The 20520-nt window shown below is 39.1% G+C and overlaps 2 protein-coding genes across 5 annotated transcripts in view; both read right to left on the minus strand.

Moving 5' to 3' along the window:
* lamb1a (laminin, beta 1a) overlaps nucleotides 1–10342 on the minus strand; it is a 42250-nt gene extending 31908 nt beyond the window's left edge. Inside the window, exons 1-7 of one of the 2 annotated variants that reach the window (XM_060914791.1) lie at nucleotides 10209–10335; nucleotides 9211–9383; nucleotides 5999–6134; nucleotides 4835–4908; nucleotides 2713–2901; nucleotides 2525–2588; nucleotides 2188–2390 (exon numbers count right to left, since the gene is read on the minus strand). In XM_060914791.1, coding sequence (XP_060770774.1) covers nucleotides 2188–2390; nucleotides 2525–2588; nucleotides 2713–2901; nucleotides 4835–4908; nucleotides 5999–6134; nucleotides 9211–9383; nucleotides 10209–10236 — 867 coding nt within the window. In that variant the 5' untranslated portion in view covers nucleotides 10237–10335. Of the gene's footprint in view, nucleotides 1–2187; nucleotides 2391–2524; nucleotides 2589–2712; nucleotides 2902–4834; nucleotides 4909–5998; nucleotides 6135–9210; nucleotides 9384–10208 lie in introns of both variants that reach the window. The other variant, XM_060914792.1, reaches the window with a different exon arrangement.
* A 7178-nt stretch (nucleotides 10343–17520) lies between these two features.
* The window catches only part of lamb4 (laminin, beta 4), a 51368-nt gene continuing 48368 nt past the window's right edge, over nucleotides 17521–20520 (minus strand). For 2 of the 3 annotated variants that reach the window (XM_060914795.1, XM_060914794.1), the window contains 2 exons: nucleotides 20093–20240; nucleotides 17522–19969 (listed from right to left, as the gene is read on the minus strand). In XM_060914795.1, coding sequence (XP_060770778.1) covers nucleotides 19830–19969; nucleotides 20093–20240 — 288 coding nt within the window. In that variant the 3' untranslated portion in view covers nucleotides 17522–19829. Of the gene's footprint in view, nucleotides 19970–20092; nucleotides 20241–20520 lie in introns of all 3 variants that reach the window. The other variant, XM_060914793.1, reaches the window with a different exon arrangement.

A 20520-nucleotide genomic window follows, 5' to 3' on the forward strand; every position in this document is an offset into this window, starting at 1 on the left:
AAGCAAGGTCACACTGTACTCTATCATCTATTGAACAGATCAGGCTTTATTGGGGTTTTAACAACCCCAATTTCTTTTTGGAGTTGTTAAAGCTTACAATGATGAAATGCCTATCAGACAGAAAGTAAACAGCGTGGAATGGAGACTAAACAGGATGTTCCTTTCATACACAAACACACATACACAAAAAATAAAGCATGTGTTTCCTGGAGTGTGGCTTTCCGAAATGAAAAAAAAAAAAAAATCCCCATTATATTCATTCACAGTACACATTTTGATTCTTATAAGAAACACATTTTAAACTCCTTAATAGTTTTGTCTAATACTGTATATATACACTACCGTTCAAAAGTTTGGGGTCACTTTGAAATGTCCTTATTTTTGAAAGAAAAGCACTGTTCTTTTCAATGAAGATCACTTTAAACTAATCAGAAATCCACTCTATACATTGCTAATGTGGTAAATGACTATTCTAGCTGCAAATGTCTGGTTTTTGGTGCAATATCTCCATAGGTGTATAGGGGCCCATTTCCAGCAACTCTCACTCCAGTGTTCTAATGGTACAATGTGTTTGCTCATTGCCTCAGAAGGCTAATGGATGATTAGAAAACCCTTGTACAATCATGTTAGCACAGCTGAAAACAGTTGAGCTCTTTAGAGAAGCTATAAAACTGACCTTCCTTTCAGCAGATTGAGTTTCTGGAGCATCACGTTTGTGGGGTCGATTAAATGCTCAAAATGGCCAGAAAAATGGCTTGACTATATTTTCTATTCATTTTACAACTTATGGTGGTAAATAAAAGTGTGACTTTTCATGGAAAACACAAAATTGTCTGGGTGACCCCAAACTTTTGAACGGTAGTGTATATTTATGCACTGCCTTAAAGCAGAGCTCCTGATGAGTGTCTGAGCAAAATATTTGCAAGGGCACAAAATCAACCTCAACAGAATAACATTATAGCATATGAACCATCAAATTGTGTAGTGTAGTGTATTTTGCGTCAATAAATTGCTGCATTGTCTTGTGACAGTGATACCAATAATGCATCACAGTTACGAACACATATTTATCCCTTTCTTCGACACTGTATGCCATGTACCAGAAACAACACCACAACATTTTTTATTATTATGGTGTGACTCTGCTGGGTGCCTGGTGGACAGCAGTGAACCAGCGCTTTCACTTTACATCATTACTATATAGTTACGATCCAACATGAAACCTGATACGCCAAACAATTGTCGGGGAACATCTGTCACATCCACGTGTCTTGGCGCTCAGAGCATACAGCCAAAAAACTGCAAAGCATGTGCATGCCATTAGGACTAATTAGCATGCACCTGTTCCTAATTAGAGCCCAATCACAGCACATACATATAAGGACTCTCAGTAACACAGAGACTTTGCAGAAGCCTTGTATTTTGTATCGCTTTTCTGGTTTTGACCCTGTTTGTGGTTTTGAACTGTGAGTATTGTATTATCTCTGATATCCTGTCTGTGACTCACTCAACCACTGTCTGTTATTCGACTTTGTCTCTAATTTGGATCTGTTTGCTAGCATGTTTTCAGGAGAACTCTTCCTGCACTTACATCCATCTACCGTGCTTACACGACAGCAACTGTCGATTGTCCAACAAGCTAGTGAACTAATAAAACTGTTTAACTACTTTTATATGAAACTGTTGTGAATATTTTCTGTAAAATGTGTTAGTAAATAAGCCCACATTTTTTTTTATTTTAGCAAATTAAAAATAACCACTGGCGGAAAACCCTTCTACGTATCTTGTGTAAATAAAGACACAAATTTCATTGTCTGGTGGTCAAGTGTTTATGAGATACTTTGCCTTGCACTTATGATTGGGTTCCCTGTGGTGGTACATGTTCATTGTTCATACGTACGTCATACACTCAAGCCATCAAAAATCAGGTCGATGCATTACCATATTCTCTTAAGTATGGGGCTCCGCTATTGAACTTGTTAATGTGGTTCTCTTCAACAGGAATCTGACATGGAGGCATTTTACATAGCTTTCAGTTGAAAACAAAAATGCTGCACAAAATAATCAATGCCTGCTGACTAAAACGCCTCCTAGAATGAACTTTCCACTACTGACCACTTGCAAAACTATACCTGCAATATTAAGCCAACTACATCTTCAAATCTCTTTTATGCAATAGTGACCTACCATTCCATCCACCACCTCTCCAGTTCCATTGATGGGAGCACACTCAGAAGCGTGGCCATAGCAGAAGCAGTTACCCCTCACCACCATGTCATAAATAGCATAGTAGTACTTCTCCTTGATCTCAATACGTGAGTCCAGCAGATTGTCTCCCAGTGTGTGCAGTTTAGTAAACTTCACTCTCAGGTTGGTAATCTTCAGCATATCTAAAATCAGAGAAGAGATGCTACATGCACAAAGGAAGTATATGTTTTTTATCTCTGCAGTTTTTGTGTATATTTGCCATTATTATACTTTCACAAGCTAAGCATGCTACAGAAGCTGTAAATGAAGCTCTTACTTTGGATCCTTGGGCTGTAAGGATCATCAATCCTGAATGCCGGGTCCAATACTCGAAAGATGACCTGGATGAATACAGGTTTCCATATGCAATTTATCATAATTATGGGATGTGTCAGTACTAATTCAAAATGCTGCACGAGCATTACAGTAAGTTTGAATTCAATTATAGCAAACAGTAAGGCTCACCTCTCCCTCTGTAGATGGTTCAATATCAGAATAGCGAGAATCGCAAATGACATCATCGACCTTCTTCATGGGGCCCCGAGAGATTGAGGGAAAGGAGGATTCACAGTCATAGGCAAAGTAGCGGTACACCTGCCATGTCTTTCCAAAGTCAGCTGAGCGCTCGATCACCATAGCAGCTGGCCGGAAGGTCTGGGTAAAAAGTACCAGAGGAAACATTTTTAACAGATTAGAGAGTATTCTGTTCATAAATTAGGAGATAATTAATGCAATGCTTCACCAGGAGCAAAAATATAACCTACTGTATGAAACAATGCACCTAAAACTGTAACGTCTCTAAAGTTGTAACAGGTAGGTAATACATTTTTGCCACGTTCTTTATTTAGTGTTGCCAGGATCAGTAGTGCATTCTTGCTTCTTAACAAGGTTGTAAACCACTGATTTGGATTTCTTTTGGTCTTCATTTTAAGGGAAAACAGCAACAGACTGAGCATCTAGAACTTCAGTACCTCTAGTGCATGAACTAACAATGTGAAGATAAGAAACTTTGAGCAACTTTGAGAAATTCAGGATCTTTATTTTGGGTGGCATGGTGGTGCAGTAGTTAGCACTGTTGCCTCACAGCAAGAAGGTTCTGGGCTCGAGCCCAGTGGCTGGCAGGGGCCTTTCTATGTGGAGTTTGCATGTTTTCTCCATATTTGCATGGGTTTCCTCCAGGTTCTCAGGTTTCCCTCACAGTCCAAAGACTGTGTTAGGTTAACTGGTTACTCTAAATTGTCCATAGGTGTGAATGGTTGTTTCCCAAGCCCAAAAATGGGAGGATTGTGGCAGGAAGGGCATCCAGCATAAAACTATGCTCCAATTAATATGACATGTGGCTCAATAGGGTCCACATGGCAGTGAGTGAAAGCTGGAATGAGTGATTCAGGATCTTTATTTTAGGCACTTTAGGAAACCTTTGCTTTTCCACCAGAGGACCGTAGATTTGTAGTTCCTGCTACAGTGTAGGAAATTTTATATTTGAGATTGCTGTACACTTCCAATGGCATGCTACTTGTCATTTTTTGTGTTCTTTCAATAATGGTGAAGGCATCTGCTTGAAATGCAAACCAGGAACTCATGAAGGAGCTTCTTGTTCAGGAGAATGTGAGTTCAAATCCCTGTAACACCAAGCTGTCATGGTTGGATCCTTAACCCCCAACTACTCACTTGTGTTCTGTCTCAACTGTAAGTTGCCTGTAGATAAAAGCATCGGTAAAATGTAAAAGTGCAACTTTGGTGGAAATGCACCATATAAATGAGCCATGAAATGGAGGACATATGAGTAAAACACTTTGATTCCTCAATAGTTCACCAAAACTATTGGGAGGCATGGTAGTGTAGTGGTTAACACTGTTGCCCTACAACAAGAAGGTTCTGGGTTCGAGTCCAGCGGCTGATGGGGGCCTTTCTGTGTGGAGTTTGCACGTTCTCCCTGTGTCTGTGTGGGTTTGCTCCAGTTTCCCCCCCACAGTCCAAAGACATGCGGTTAGGTTAACATGGGGTTGCCTTCGGCTGAAGTGCCCTTGAGCAAGGCACCTAACCCCCAACTGCGCTGTAGCATAGCTGCCCACTGCTCTGAATATGTGTGTGTGCTCTTTGCTCATGTGTGTGCATGCGTGTGTTCACTGCTTCAGATGGGTTAAATGCAGAGGACGAATTTCACTGTGCTTGAGTGTACGTGTGTTAAATAAAGGCTTCTTATTCTTCCAAAAGAGATATACATTGAAAATGAAAGATAAACTTGCACACAGAGATTCCATCTCATTTTAATGCAATTTACTGAAGTAAGTATGCGGTTTAATACATTTTATACATAAAGACTGAACTGTTGAAGTGGAAGCTTTATCAGTAACATTCCAATCATCTCAGTCACAAGCACAGCTGGAGCTTCTCCAGACCTCCTACTGCTCTCACACGGATCCACCATCACCTCCCCCACAAGCCATGATTATGTGAATCCTCAACACACACACACACACACACACACACACACACACACACACACACACACACACACACACACACACACACACACACACCTGTCATCACCAGACCATGTCCCTCAGCCTATAATCACAATTACCTTGAAGGTCATGATGAGATGGGTGAAGTGGAACTCTGCTTCCAGGTTCAGTTGGATGGTCACATTCTCCAAGCCTGAGAACAGAGTTGAGTATATTAAATAAGAAATAAACCATTTAAAATTTGGTAATGCTTCACATTAAATCTAAACAAACACAAATGACAACAAGGGAAAACGAAGGACATGAGGAAATAATATATACTAATTTTGATTGTGTTACACACATAACGTTGGATTAAGTATGGAAGTGGAAGGAAGCATAAAAATCATGTCATGGTAACATCTGCAACTTGTACATTATGGAAAAAGTCCATAATACAGTCACAGTACAGTTCTACAGTTGCAGCTGTGAACATATGCTTTCATTGGAAATATGCCACATGGCTCTAGGATGGACAGAGGATGTATCATTAAGCTGTATGCCTCTGTGTCTTTCTCCAATTCCCAGGCCCATGTGTCCAGCTGTGGTGAGTAACTGTTTCCTCTCTCCCTACATTATCCCACCTCAAGCTGTCCTGTCTTGTAACAACTCAGACTTATATTCACAGGCCTCTCTGGTTTCAGTTGTGTCCCTGACTTCTTTTTTCTCTTCATTTCACAGTCTGTCTTTCCCATGAATCAGGCAAGCCTCCCTCTATAACCATTTTAGTAATAAAGTATGGCTGGGGAAAATGCACCAAAGCACACAGGAAATGCAACCCCACAATACAACTTTTTTTTTGTATTTTGTGATTTACTGAATGTAGACAATAAAAATCAATGGCTTTCCAAGACTTGTAGGTGAGAATTCCTATGGGGAAAAAGTTGTCATTAAAGGGTTAAAATGGAGGTCATCATTTTAACTAGTCAACTATTAGGTGTCTGCTTGGAAGTTGTAACTCCCAGCAATGGTATGATTACAGGGGGCTATCCTGAGAGGTGTTCCATTTAACAAGCCCCTTTTTTCAGTGTTCTTTTTTCCACCTAGAAAGAAAGGCCTTTCTCGCTAACTTAGAAACAAGAACCTTTTGGAAATTATAGCAGCCATCAAAAAGTTTATAAATCTGAACCTTTTAATGAGATACATTGATTAGAAGCAAAATATGTTCCTGTTTATTCCAGAAGACAATGAATATGGAAGAAAGAAAAGTAGTTTTGGGGCCATAAACAGTCTTATAAACTCACCATTTTCTGACTGCCACCATGTCTTAAGTCGGTTAGGAGCAAACGTGGTCACCACATTCTCGATTCTGTGGCTGGTTGTATGTTCAGCCTCATTGTAGGACTCCCTAGAATCGCACACAAAGCATTTCTTCTCTTCCTACATTTGGTGAGGGGGAAAGGATTGAAAATGTCAATGGCTTTTGCACACATACCACATTTAGCAAACCTTAGAGAGAAACAACTCTAAGGCCCTATTCATTGTGTTATCATGGAATGTCTACAATTAAACTAAACTCCACTGTCTCAGAGTCTGAAAATGAATGGCTTACGTCTAGTCTCATTGATCTGGAGACAACAGCAGCCTCAAATATTCAACTGATATCCATTCAATGATATGCACACACAACTGTGACTGGAACCTTACTCACTCAGCTACTCCTACTACAACCAAATACCACAGCACTGATAAGTCTACAAAGATAACACAAGCAATATAGCTGGTTATTTTCAGCATGAATTACACTTCTTGTGCACTTTCTTGCTTTCATTTCAAGACGATTTAAACAGATTTTTATGAGATTTAATAATGTGATTTGCTTTATTTTGCTTGAGGTTGTGAGGATGGAGTCTAGACAAACCAAAATCTAAACTGGAGTCAAACTGTATAAAATGACGACTCATGCAAGGAAGGGTATGTCCCAAGAGCACCCACATGAAGTAATGACTAGTACAAACAAGAAAGATTAAAGCCCAGAAGGACTTGTATGTAAAACACTCTCTAAACAGATCAGGTCTCTGAACAATTTTAAAGACAAATTTAAAGACGTGCAAAACAATTAACAAGGCTAAAGGTTTTCTTATGCTGTTATAACATTACCTAATAGGTAAATTATGCAGGAAAAGTTCCTGATTTTTAAATTTGAATGTATTATTTTAATGGCCTGGATATTATGGCTCTCTCTCTCCCATTACCTTTGGAGTCAGATGTTATTTCTCTCAGAAAAAGTAAATAGCTAGTGGGTCTAGTATCCTTTATATGCTTTATACGCAAAGATTCAAAGATTCAATGATTTTTTTTATTGTCAATTTACTATATATCCAGGATATATAGGATAATCGAAATGCCGTTTCTCTCTCACCTTACTTGTAAAATCAGATAAAAAAAATTCATATTAGGAAAAAATATATATATACAGTGCTCAGCGTAAATGAGTACACCCCCTTTGAAAAGTAACATTTTAAACAATATCTCAATTAACACAATTTCCAAAATGTTAACAAGACAAAGTTTAATATAACATCTGTTTAACTTATAACGTGAAAGTAAGGTTAATAATATAACTTAGATTACACATTTTTTTCAGTTTTACTCAAATTAGGGTGGTGCAAAAATGAGTACACCCCACAACAAAAACTACTACATCTAGTATTTTGTATGGCCTCCATGATTTTTAATGACAGCACCAAGTCTTCTAGGCATGGAATGAACAAGTTGGCGACATTTTGCAACATCAATCTTTTTCCATTCTTCAACAATGATCTCTTTTAGTGACTGGATGCTGGATGGAGAGTGATGCTCAACTTGTCTCTTCAGAATTCCCCATAGGTGTTCAATTGAGTTCAGATCAGGAGACATACTTGGCCACTGAATCACTTTCACCCTGTTCTTCTTCAGAAATCCAACAGTGGCTTTAGATGTGTGTTTAGTCATGTTGGAAAAGTGCACAACAACCAAGGGCACGGAGTGATGATAGCATCTTCTCTTTCAGTATAGAGCAATCTGTACAGCAATATACAGATATCTGTGAATTCATGATGCCATCAATGAAATGCAGCTCCCCGACACCAGCAGCACTCATGCAGCCCCACATAAGGACACTGCCACCACCATGTTTCACTGTAGGCACCATGCATTTTTCTTTGTATTCCTCACCTTTGTGATGCCATACAGTTTTGAAGCCATCAGTTCCAAAAACATTTATCTTGGTCTCATCACTCCAGAGTATAGAGGCCCAGTAGTCTTCATCTTTGTCAGCATGGGCCCTGGCAAACTCTAGGCGGGCTTTTTTGTGCCTGGGATTTAGGAGAGGCTTCTTTCGTGGACGGCATCCATGCATGCCATTCCTCTGCAGCGTATGCCGTATTGTGTCACGGGAAATAGTCACCCCAGTTTGGCTTTCTACTTCTTTAGATAAGTGCAGTGAAATTACATGCTGATTTTCTTCAACCCTTCTCATCAGAAGACACTCCTGTCGAGTTGTTAACTTCTGTGGACGAACTGGACGTCTCTGTGAGATGGTTGCAGTTCCATCTTTCTTAAATTTTTGTACCACTTTTGCTACAGTATTCTGACTGATAAGTAAAGCTTTGCTGATCTTCTTGTAGCCTTCACCTTTGTGGTGTAAAGAAATTATTTTCTTTGGGGAATTCTGAAGAGACAAGTTGAGCATCACTCTCCATCCAGCATCCAGTCACTAAATTGGTGCTGTCATTAAAAATCATGGAGGCCATACAAAGTACTAGATGTAGTAGTTTTTGTTGTGGGGTGCATTCATTTTTGCACCACCCTAATTTGAGTAAAACTGAAAAAATGTGTAATCTAAGATATATTATTAACCTTACTTTCACGTTATAAGTTAAACAGATGTTATATTAAACTTTGTCTTTTCAACATTTTGGAAATTGTTTGTGTTCATTGAGGTATTGTTTAAAATGGTACTTATATACATATACATTATCCTCCTGGGAACCAAGAAAAAATGTGTCTCTCAATTTCTCTTTTGTTGTGATTTCCTTCCTAGGAATTTCCCAGCAACCCTCCTAGTCACACGGTATATCATTGGAAAGCCCAGGATGCACTCTTTACAAGACACCAGGATTCAAGTGAATAGCTTGAAAGAGTAAATGTCAACTACAGAGGACACAAGTCTATGGGTTGGTTCTCAGGAAGATATATATATATAAGTAAAATATACTCTAAAATCAAACAATGTACACAAATACAGTACAATATCTGTAATGGAGAAGATGCTTAGAAGAGTAGCTTATGAGGTGTATATGAACAGTAATGCAAATGACCAATAGCAGCAGATACAACAGCAATGCAAACGATTGTAGTGTGATGTGCAAACGGTTGAGATAGAGTTTCTTGTGTGAATGAATGTGTTACAGACCAGGGGTAGGGGGTAGGTAGTGGGTAAAACAAACTCATTTCAGGCTCACACGCAATCTACCTGAAGGTGACTGACGATGCAGAAAGGTTCGGTTTTCTCCAGGCCACAGGTGGAAGTGGCTGAGAGCTGGTGGGCTCTGCCGATCAGTAGGTCTCCAGTGGCAGGGTAACAGCTTCCTTCTCTGCACACATCCCCAAGCTCAGGCAGCTCGGCCAATGACCGCGCCCCTAAACCTGTGTTAAGAAAGTCCACTCAGGTTATTTTTCTGTTTTATGCTCTACTGGTTCAAATTAAAACACGAATCAAAAGCACGATTTTAGCATAATTTTTTTTTTTTTTTGGGGGGGGGACCTATAGTATTATACACTGTCAAAAAAGTCACTAGGTTTATGTACAATGTACAAACAATTGCATGCACCATCAAATATAGTCCCTAAAATTTAATTCTGTCCCTTTATGGTGTTCATATACAATTGTGACTACATAACTAAAAGGTACAAAATAAATATGACTATTTCATGACTCAGTGGAAACAGAACAAATTTTAAGGAGAAAACAAATTATATTTTATTATTTCCTTTAGTTTTTCCACAATAAACTAAACTATTCAGTATTTAAGTGTACAAAAAAGACTGGAACTTGAAATAATCCATGCAACCTTTGAGTGTATTTTCCCCACAGGTCACAGCTGGAACAAGAATAAAGCTCTATGTTCACTAATTTTTCCAAAGCACTTTGAAATAAAAGACAACATCTGCTAACATGGTGCAAGAAGTAAAAGTCCTGTACTTATACAGCTAGGATGGAAAACATGGGCTAAACGGGTTGAGGAGACAAAAAGGACAAAGCTTCCGAGTTATAAATGGTTAAATGATTCAGTTGGAGTATAAACTGGCCGACAGAAAATTGATCCTATTAACAACAGCCAGCAGCGGAACATCTGGAAACATGCATGTGTCCACGTGACTAAATGTATAAAATGAAAACTTACTGGGGAAAAAAATATCTTAAAGTAAAACGAGTCATTAAAGCATTAAATGTAAAGTGAATAAACTTACACAAAAGGGCTGCGAGATGGAATATCATGATGGTGGTGGGGTCGAACCTCTCCCCAGCTTCCAGTCCTGCCTTCTGTGTTTCAGCTCCGGTACAGCAACACTGAAGCTGGGCAAATCTCTCTCTCTCTCTCTCTCTCTCAGCTCATGCGCACAGGGCTCTCAGCCCTCCCCCAGGTGTTATTAAATGTGCCTGAGTTAGTCAGCCGTTAAACTAGAACAGAACAAACCTTTTAGTTAAACCTACTAAAGTGTGGGGTCTGCCAGAGACTCCTCTGTTCAGACGATATATTCACTGCTCCTACTCCACACAAGACTGGAACCATGTAGGCTGAACACTTGTACATACCTTCTACATAACCCTGTACACACAGAACATACTACCATTACATTATATGGACACGAGTGTTTTACTGGGAAATACATCACTCGTATTTTTCAGACGGCGGCACGGTGGTGTAGTGGTTAGCGCTGTCGCCTCACAGCAAGAAGGTCCGGGTTCGAGCCCCGTGGCCGGCGCGGGCCTTTCTGTGTGTTTGCATGTTCTCCCCGTGTCCGCATGGGTTTCCTCCGGGTGCTCCGGTTTCCCCCACAGTCCAAAGACATGCAGGTTAGGTTAACTGGTGACTCTAAATTGACCGTAGGTGTGAATGTGAGTGTGAATGGTTGTCTGTGTCTATGTGTCAGCCCTGTGATGACCTGGCGACTTGTCCAGGGTGTACCCCGCCTTTCGCCCGTAGTCAGCTGGGATAGGCTCCAGCTTGCCTGCAACCCTGTAGAACAGGATAAAGCAGCTAGAGATATTGAGATGAGATAATGAGATAAGGTATTTTTCAGACATGCTACATCCGGGACATGGAGAACCAAAACCATGACATAAATCTCTGTACTGTATGCCACTCGTGAGGAAATCGATGAATCGTTTTGATAAATTTCGTTTGTGAATATAATAAAAAGAACATCACACGTTGGTTCAAAGATATGAAGTTTATCTTCTCGTGCTGAAAAACTCATATTTTTCATATGAAATACATCGTGGATCTGAGTGACATAATTGAAATAATATTGGCTGGCTTTGAGTGGTATATCAGATATATTCCATTCAGCTAGCATGATATTGAATGAGTCGAAGGCAAGTATCTGATATATCATGATATTGATATCATCTGACATATCGATATCTGATATACCATGAAAAAAAGCTAGCCAATATTATCCATCCATCCATCCATCCATCCATCCATCCATCCATCAATTATCTGTAGCTGCTTTATCCTGTTTTACAGGGTCGCAGGCAAGCTGGAGCCAATCCCAGCTGACTATGGGCGAGAGGCGGGGTACACCCTGGACAAGTCGCCAGGTTATCACAGGGCTGAGACAGAGACAAACAACCATTCACACTCACATTCACACCTACGGTCAATTTAGAGCCAACAATTAACCAAACCTGCATGTCTTTGGACTGTGGGGGAAACCGGAGCACCCGGAGGAAACCCACATGGACAAGGGGAGAACATGCAAACTCTGCACAGAAAGGCCCTCGCCGGCCACGGGGCTCGAACCCGGACCTTCTTGCTGTGAGGCGACAGTGCTAAGCCAATATTATTATTATTATTATTATTATTATTATTATAATACATACACACTCTTCATATCAGCATTCTCAAAGGCCAATGCTAGCTTGCCCTCCTGTTAGCACGGCAGTCCCGTTACCTTCCAGCTGGCGTAGCAATAGCGTTAGGGAAGACCAACACTAACTTACCCGCGACTCGGTACTGTTAGTGTGGCAGTGCAGTTACCTTCCAGCCAGTGTAGGGTTAGCAAAGGTCAATGCTAGCGCAGTCAAGCCAAATACACTGTAAAACATTTCAGCCTTGTTTAGTTATGTCCACCTACTTTTTCTCTTTTACTCAATGATCTCTGAAAAGTGTTTTAATTTGAACTAATCTGTGCAAGTTTTCAAAGGTTAGACTTGAATTACTTAGTTGTCTTGACTAATTGAGACTTTTTCTGAGTTGAAACAAAGATGATCATCAAATTGAGTTAACTTGCATTTTCAAGGCAGCAGGTGAACTTGCATTTCCAAGTTAAACCAATCTGAAATGTTTTACAGTGTATTATTATTATTTTCCCTGTGTAATTTACTTAGTTACTTTTAAAATCAGCATCGACAACCACACACAACCGAGCGACCTGACAGCCAAAATTCTCTCAAAACCTTCTGCTTTTAATGAAGCAAACCTCGCAGCCATGTTTGTTTACAAATTGTCACAGTCACTCGTTTGCACTGAAGTTTTACATCTCCGATGTGTCTCTTTTCCAGTTTTTCAATGTCCGTTGGTATGTTTTTGTCTTGTAAATATGCGTGAAGAATATATAATGAAGTGTTGGTAGACTTTCGGGTGTTCAGTGTGTCTTTTGTTTCAGTTTATTTATTTAGTGCTTAAACCTAGCACTGGATTAGCCTCCTCTTCTGTCTTTCCTGGCAGACAAAGAAATGATTGTGTGCATGAGTAGCAGAAAAGTTTTGTCTTTGGAGCTTCGCATGAGCTCTGACGTGTGACGTCGTGTTGTCTTGGCAACGTGCAATATTACAACAATATTGCTTGCTCATTCTCCATTGGGGAGAGTGGTGTAATATATGGAGGATAAGCGATATGATAACAATATTGCATGCCATCAATAAACCCACTAGAAGGGAAGAGAATACATGTTTTTATTCCATGGAAAAAGTGGCCTGTATGTATAATAATTCCTGATATTTCACTCTGATGATGTCACTACCAGTGTTTTTTCACTGACTAGACACACATTCATGGAGTTATTTCGCTGATCATTTGAGTGAAGTCCATTTAATTAAAAGTGCAACAGTAAAATCTCTTCATTTATTTTTTCTGTATGGGGAGAGCAGGGAGACTTGGGACAAGTTTTCAGCTTTTGTAGATTGTGTGAAACTCTTTGTAGGTAGCGTCACATTCATACTACATTATAGAGCATTTACTAGAGGCTTTGCACCGTAACGTGACCCCATAGCAACGTTAACTACACAGCCATGACAGGGGGCACGCTTGTAGTGCTTCATTCAGACAAGTTAGTTGTTGTTGATCTGTATGGGAAGGTTTTGCTGTGTTTTTGGATATGCAAATCATTTTGAACGAAACAAAGACATCAGATTTTTTTTCATTTAACAAAAGTAATTCATCAGGTGGGAAAAACTAGAGAAATCTCGTAATGTAGAAGGGAAAAATTGGAGAAAACATTCAGTGGGACTCAGTATTGAACTGAGAGGTGTGCTCCGTTGGTATGCTCACTTCATTTCCATGAAGGTAAGAATTAAAAAAAAATATTTCACAACTGCAGCAAGGTGTTCATTCTTATCCAGTGAAGTGACCATGAGCAACACAGCAGCTCAGCACAGCCTAACCTTCACTAAGACTTAAAGTGCATTTACATTCAGGGATCCTTTGGAGCGCGTTGTGCATGCACTTGGGACCCAGTCATTATGGGAAACACCTGATGCTGATTTGAAAGCAATCAGTATGTGCATATAAGGACACGGGCTTTGTGAAGTATTGTCATTATCACTGTCACGTTTGTTTCTAGCCATGTTTATGACTCTGCTTTCAGTTTCGTTTGTGTTTTGTGTGTGTAAATATCACGCCTGCTAATGAACACTCTTCCTGCACTTAGATCCATCTACTGCCGCATACCTGACAGAATACTTCACAAAGCCTCTGTGTCTTTATATGCATGTGCTGAAAAAAAAAATCCTTAAATGCTTTTTTCCACTGAATTTAAGTTTAATAAATAATACTACATATGGTAACTCTAGGCTACATGCTTTAATGCAGAGCAAATCCTGAATTCACCAGCGTACATTACACCATAGAATGGAGGTGGATTGCATAGTAGAAAATGCAAGTTTTGATTGACAAAAATGTTGAACTGCACAGACTTTACTGCAGTGTCCAGCTTTGTGGCTCCAAAGGAAGAAGAAGATTACTCTAAGAGGCAACATCTAACTTCTGATGTAATCTGATTGGAATTAATTTATGGGAATACAAACTGTCCCAAGTCTCTCTGCTCTCTCCTTCAGGCTGCTCAGATTTTATGTAACATTAAATTGTCTTGGTTGTGTTGGAATTCAAAGGATTGTTGTTGTTGTTGTTGTTGTTGTTGTTGTTGTTTTTGTTGTTGTTGCTGCTGTTGTTGTTGTCTAATGCCAGGATCGGTCTACAGTTATTCAGCCCAGTTTTCACACTATTTTGTCATGGCTGACAAATTTCCAGCATTGAGCCCGAATATGAATGTCAGGAACATCACCATGATTGACAATATCTTGACCCTCCTCCATGACAACACACAAGGACATGAAGAATGAACAAACTTGTAGTGCTGCCAGTCTTCAAACCAGGACATGGCAAGAAGTTATGGCAATGTGACTGATTCATCTGACATGTAGACCAAAATATTGTCGTCTGATACCAGCATAAGAATCTGGCACTGCTACTGCCAAGTATCTAAATATTTACTTGGGACTAGATGAACTGTAGTTTGGTTAAAGGGTGGATAACATAACCACAGTGTTTATACCAGGCAAAGTAAGATGCCTTGCCCCAACCAAAACAGCAAAAATAATCCCACTTTTAAAACTCCCTCTCATTTTCTATTATTTTACTATTTATGTGATATCACTACAGGAAGATCTGTTGACTGCCCTTAGGTTATTAGCCTACATTAGATGACTGTGGGTAGCAGGTATATTTCTTTCTGTGTAGTTTGATTTTTTATTCCTGGGTAGATTAAATTGATTTTAGCATCCTTTTCCATGTGAAATGGGATTCCAGAAAGGCATTTGGGTAAAAAAAAAAAATCTTTGTAGTTAATCCCATAAAGTTACAGCTTATAAAACATAGTAATATTATTAATACTTTTACTACATTAACTATCAATCTTATAGTATAGTATTCAGTACAGTGGCATGCAAAAGTTTGGGCACCCTTACTGAAAATGTCTGTTACTGTAAATAGTTAAGTGAGCAGAAGATGAAGTGATCACCAAAAGGCATAAAGGTAAAGACGACACATTTCTTTTCAGCATTTTCTGCAAGATTTGTGTATTATTTTTGTTTTGTACAACTGGAGAGTGAAAAAAGAAAAGGAACACCATGCGAAAGTTTGGGCACTCTAATACATTTGAGTTCTCAGGTAACTTTTACCAAGGTTCCAGACCTTAATTAGCTTATTGAGCTGTGGCTTGTTCAAATTCTTCGTTAGGAAAGGTCAGATGATGCAGATTTCAAAGCTGTATAAATTCTCTGACTCCTCAAACTTGTTCCTAAAATCAACCGCCATGGGCTCCTCTAAGCAACTCCCTCGCATTCTGAATAATAAAGTAATTGATGCTCACAAAGCAGGAGAAGGCTACAAGAATGTAGTAGTGTTTTCAGGTAGCTGTTTCCTCAGATCGCAATGTTATTAAGAAATGGCAATTAACAGAAACAGTGGAGATCAAGGTGATGTCTGAAAGATGAAGAAAACTTTCTGAAAGAACTGCTCGTTGGATTGCTAGAAAGGCAAAAGACCTTCAGAAAGATTTAGCAGACCCTGGAGTGGTGGTGCACTGTTCTACTATGCAGTGACACCTGAACAAATATGACCTTCATGGGAGAGTCATCAGAAGAAAACCTTTCCTGCGTCCAAGCCACAAAATTCATCATCTGAAGTTTGCAAATGAACATCTAAATAAGCCTGGTGCATTTTGGAAACAAGTCCTGTGAACTGATGAAATCAAAATAGAACTTTTTGGCCACAATATGCAAAGGTATGTTTGGAGAAAAAAAGGTGCCAACTTCTAGGAAAAGAACACCTCTCCAACTCTGAAGCATGGGTGTTGGTCAATCATGTTTTGGGGTTGTGTTGCAGCCAGTGGCACAGGGCACATTTAATTGGTCGAGGGAAGCATGGATTCAAATAAATACCAGCAAATTCTGGAAGCAAACATCACACACCATCTGTAAAAAAGCTGAAGTTAAAAAGAGGATGGGTCCTACAATAAGACGATGATCCAAAACACACCTCAAAATCTACAATGGAATACCTCAAGAGGCCCAAGCTGAAGGTTTTGCCCTGGCCCTCACAGTCCCCTGACCATCATTGAAAATCTGTAGATAGATCTCAAAAGAGCAGTGCATCCAAGACAGCCCAAGAAACTTGTAGAACTGGAAGCCTTTTGCAAGGACGAATGTGTGAAAATCCCCCAGGTAAGAACTGAAAGATTATTAGCTGGCTACAAAAAGTGTTTACAAGCTGTGATACTTGCCAGAGGGGTGTTACTAGGTACTAACCATGCAGGGTGCCCAAACTTTTGCTTTGGGCCCTTTTCCTTTTTTGTAATTTTGAACATGTAAAAGATGAAAATAAAAAAAAAATGTTTTTGCTTAAAATATAACGGGAATGAGTCATATTTAACTTTATGCCTTTTGGAGATCATTTCATCTTCAACTTGCTTAACTGTTTACAGTAACAGCAATTTTGACAAGGGGTGCCCAAACTTCTGCATACCACTGTAACTAGGCTCACTAAGAATTATTCAGTAACTACAATGAAATAAAAGGTATGTTGTTACGAAAGTCCAAATTGAACAATGTAATTTTGGATCCATTAATGGTTTTTGAGAGTATAAGGAGTTTAAGGTATTTATATGTAGCTCTAAGCCCAAAGCTCCCCATGGACTATACTCTCCTCCTCCCCCTCTCTGAAAACAGAGAAACCTCTGATATAGGAGGTGCAACCATTCCTGTAGCCGGAGGATGTATGATACTGCAAATTTTTACAGCAACATTGTGACTGCTGTGATTGTATAGGTGTGGCTAGCATAGGTAAATAAACTTCAAGGACATGGACAAGTTTTTTTCTTAATATACTCTTAGAAAAGAAAAATGGTTCATTGAATAATTAAGGGTCCTTAGCCTCCTAAAAGTGTTCTATTTTAAGGGTTCAGCCACAGGAGCAACCAAAGAACTCTGAAGCGTTTGAAAACGTCCAAGAGTGTTTTATCATGAACACACTGCCTCTGCTCTGACCAATCATGAACAATCAATATCTTCACTTACATTAATGTACCTACAAAGTTTCGAGCATAAACTGGATCATTAATGCACAAAACAGGAAATGTTTCCTCTCACCTTTATTACTTTCATAATGACTTGGAATTAAAGTGAACAATCATCATCTCTGTTCAGAAGATAAAGAGAAATACCAAGCCATTTCCATCACTTTATTAATTTCACTTTTAATCGTTTACCATTTGACAGGCAGACTATTTATTGGAACAGCAATTGTTACAGTTGATGGGTGACTCACAAAATCATGACTGAGATGTGATGCTCGTGAGATGTGAGATTACTAAGTTTTAACAGTATGCATTTACCTATTTTGACCACGAGTTGGCCTAGTGGTTAGCGTGTCCGCCTCTCAACCAGGAATCGTGAGTTCTACTCGCGGTCAGGTTGTACCAAAGACCATCATAAAAATACTACCTATTACCATCTGGCAAGGCACGCTACAATACAGATGCGAGTGGGGAAGTCAAACTCTTGTGGTTACCAGAGGACTAGCCCCCCACTGTAACCCATGCTGTATAGGCGAGAGGCTGAGGTCTATCGAAACGGAGATCGGTGCCGCACCCATACGCTTAAAGAGTTGGTTAGTGCTGGGACAGGAGACTGCCTGGAAAGACCAGATTCTGGCATGAAAGGGACTTTGATTTACCGATTTTTCTCGGATTGAATTTCAAAATTTTTGTAGATATTCTGTTACTTAAATCTGTTTGACAAATTGCTCATAGCATAGTTACTGATCCAGGTAGACTGTTAAATTAAACCTGCAAATTATAAAAGTAAATTGTCTTTCATGTACAGGATTTTCTTATAGTTTGGGTGGCACGGTGGTGTAGTGGTTAGCACTGTCGCCTCACAGCAAGAAGGTTCTGGGTTCAAGCCCAGCGGCTGGCAGGGGCCTTTCTGTGTGGAGTTTGCATGTTCTCCCCGTGTCTGCGTGGGTTTCCTCCAGGTGCTCTGGTTTCCCCCACAGTTCAAAGACATGCAGTTAGGTTAACATGGGTTGGCCTTGGGCTGAAGTGCCCTTGAACAAGGTACCTAACTGCTCCCTGGACACTGTAGTGTGGCTGCCCACTGCTCTGGGTGTGTGTGTGTGTTCACTGCTTCAGATGGGTTAAATGCAGAGGATGAATCTCACTGTGCTTGAAGTGTGCATGTGACAAAGGTTTCTTCTTCTTCTAGTTTCTATTGCTTACATAAGCCAATTCAAAACTTTACCTTTTTGATCTGAGCTCTGCAAGGATCTACCACTACAATTTCTTTTCTATGAAAAGCTAAAATTGCTGCAAAGTTTGGTCTTAACACAAGGTTCAAAAGTTTTTAAACTACCTGTTTGTTATGTAGCTAAGCTATATCCTCATTTGGTGATAAAGATAATCTGCAAACACAAATTTCAATTTATATTCGCATGATAATTTAGGTGAAATATAATTATCCAAATCAGTAAGTTCCTTTAGGGCCAAATTACACAGCACCATTCATGGACAGTGTTAACCTGTGTTCAAAATTTCACTCGCTGAGATAAAGGCTGAAAATAAGTCATTTTGAGGCCCTGATATTCTGCTGCTGTATTCAATAGTTCTAAAAGACACAAACTGTATCCTCACTGGGTCGTGATTCTCATAAGCCTTCGTGGAAAAATACTAATGAAACAATGCATGTTGCAATTAACATAATGCTATAACTGTGTTTATTATATCTCATAAATTGGTAATAGAAATGAGAATAAGTGCAAAGGTGAGCTAAAAAGCATCAAAGATCAAATGTGATGAACAAGGGTAAAGGACATCTCTGATTTGCAATTCAATAAAATTGAATCTAAATAAATTCATTCATTCATAGTCATCATTTGGTTGTTCACACACCAGAAAAAACAGTAGAGATAGTTGGGCCCTTCAGTTATAGACATTTGAAATCAGCAGGCATCCAATCCAACGCTGACTGTTGGTTTAATCTTATTACATCTAATTGTTATTTATATCAAATCTTATCACACTGGCTAATTGTTTACACAAAATAAGAATGCCAAGCTGGACAACTGCCATGCTCCCATAACAAAGACTTATAAGAATATACTATACATAAATTTTCTAACTACCTATAACTCTCTCATATGTATATATCAGAAAATTTACCAACCTAGCAAACTAAACAGTAGACCTTAATTTATTAAGAAGGTTGTAGTTATGTTGTTTATGACAAAACAAAAGGGAACAAAGAAAATTTACTAAATCACTATATAGATTGTCCCTGAAATGGTCCACAATATGCGTAATAACAGATAATGATTTTTGCTCTCTTCTATACAGTCTTCGGAATGGATTAAAATAGCACACAGTGGAATATCATTTAAACAGAAAATCTAAATCAAGTACCACCAATGAAGAACATCTGATTTCTGGACATTTGTATTTAGCAAGATCAAGATAACAGAGCTAAAGTTATCAAGACGGCACACACAGCATTACATCTGGTTGTGGGTGAAGACGGAGACATCTGCAGGCTTAGGTGGCGCACTGCGAATAATTGCTCACTTTTTCAACAATATATTCCTTCAAGCTCATCGCCTCTACCAACAGATCCTCCAGTTCTTTCGTTTTATTCATTTTATTTTGTAATGCATTTTGAATCCTTTTCTCCAAGACTGAAATCAATTGGAGAACAAAACACAAAATAAGCAAGCAATTACTGTACATCTTCAGTCATGGAAGTCGTGATATTCGGTCTGATTGTTGTGAAATAGCAATTATGAAAAACACCATCATACCTTCAATTTGCTTCATTTTAGTTTCCACATCTTTTGCCATATTTTCAGCCTCCATTGTTATGTTCTTCAGGTGCTCAGTTATTGTATCATTTTGACCCTGAGTGTTGTTTTTCAGTTTTTTTAACAGGTCTTCTACTTCCTTGAGATCCTGAAAGAGTAAATAGAAAAACTGAATAGAATAACAGCTAGACATCTTACCATCTTATACATTAATATACAACAGTTTGTGTGAAATACAGTTAGCATTCAATTCGTTTATATCATTAGATTTATGGTCATGCTAGTGAACATTTCAAAGATTAGGAATAAAGCTGTTAGAAAAGTTCTCCCAGATTCTATGGTTCCTTGGTGGAAGGAACACTAATTTGCCATAACTAAAACGAGTGTGATTTGAGGCAGATAGTTTTGGGAGGAATCTTTTTATTTTT

This window comes from Neoarius graeffei, chromosome 2, assembly GCF_027579695.1.
Source record: "Neoarius graeffei isolate fNeoGra1 chromosome 2, fNeoGra1.pri, whole genome shotgun sequence".
Classification (NCBI taxonomy): Eukaryota; Metazoa; Chordata; class Actinopteri; order Siluriformes; family Ariidae; genus Neoarius; species Neoarius graeffei.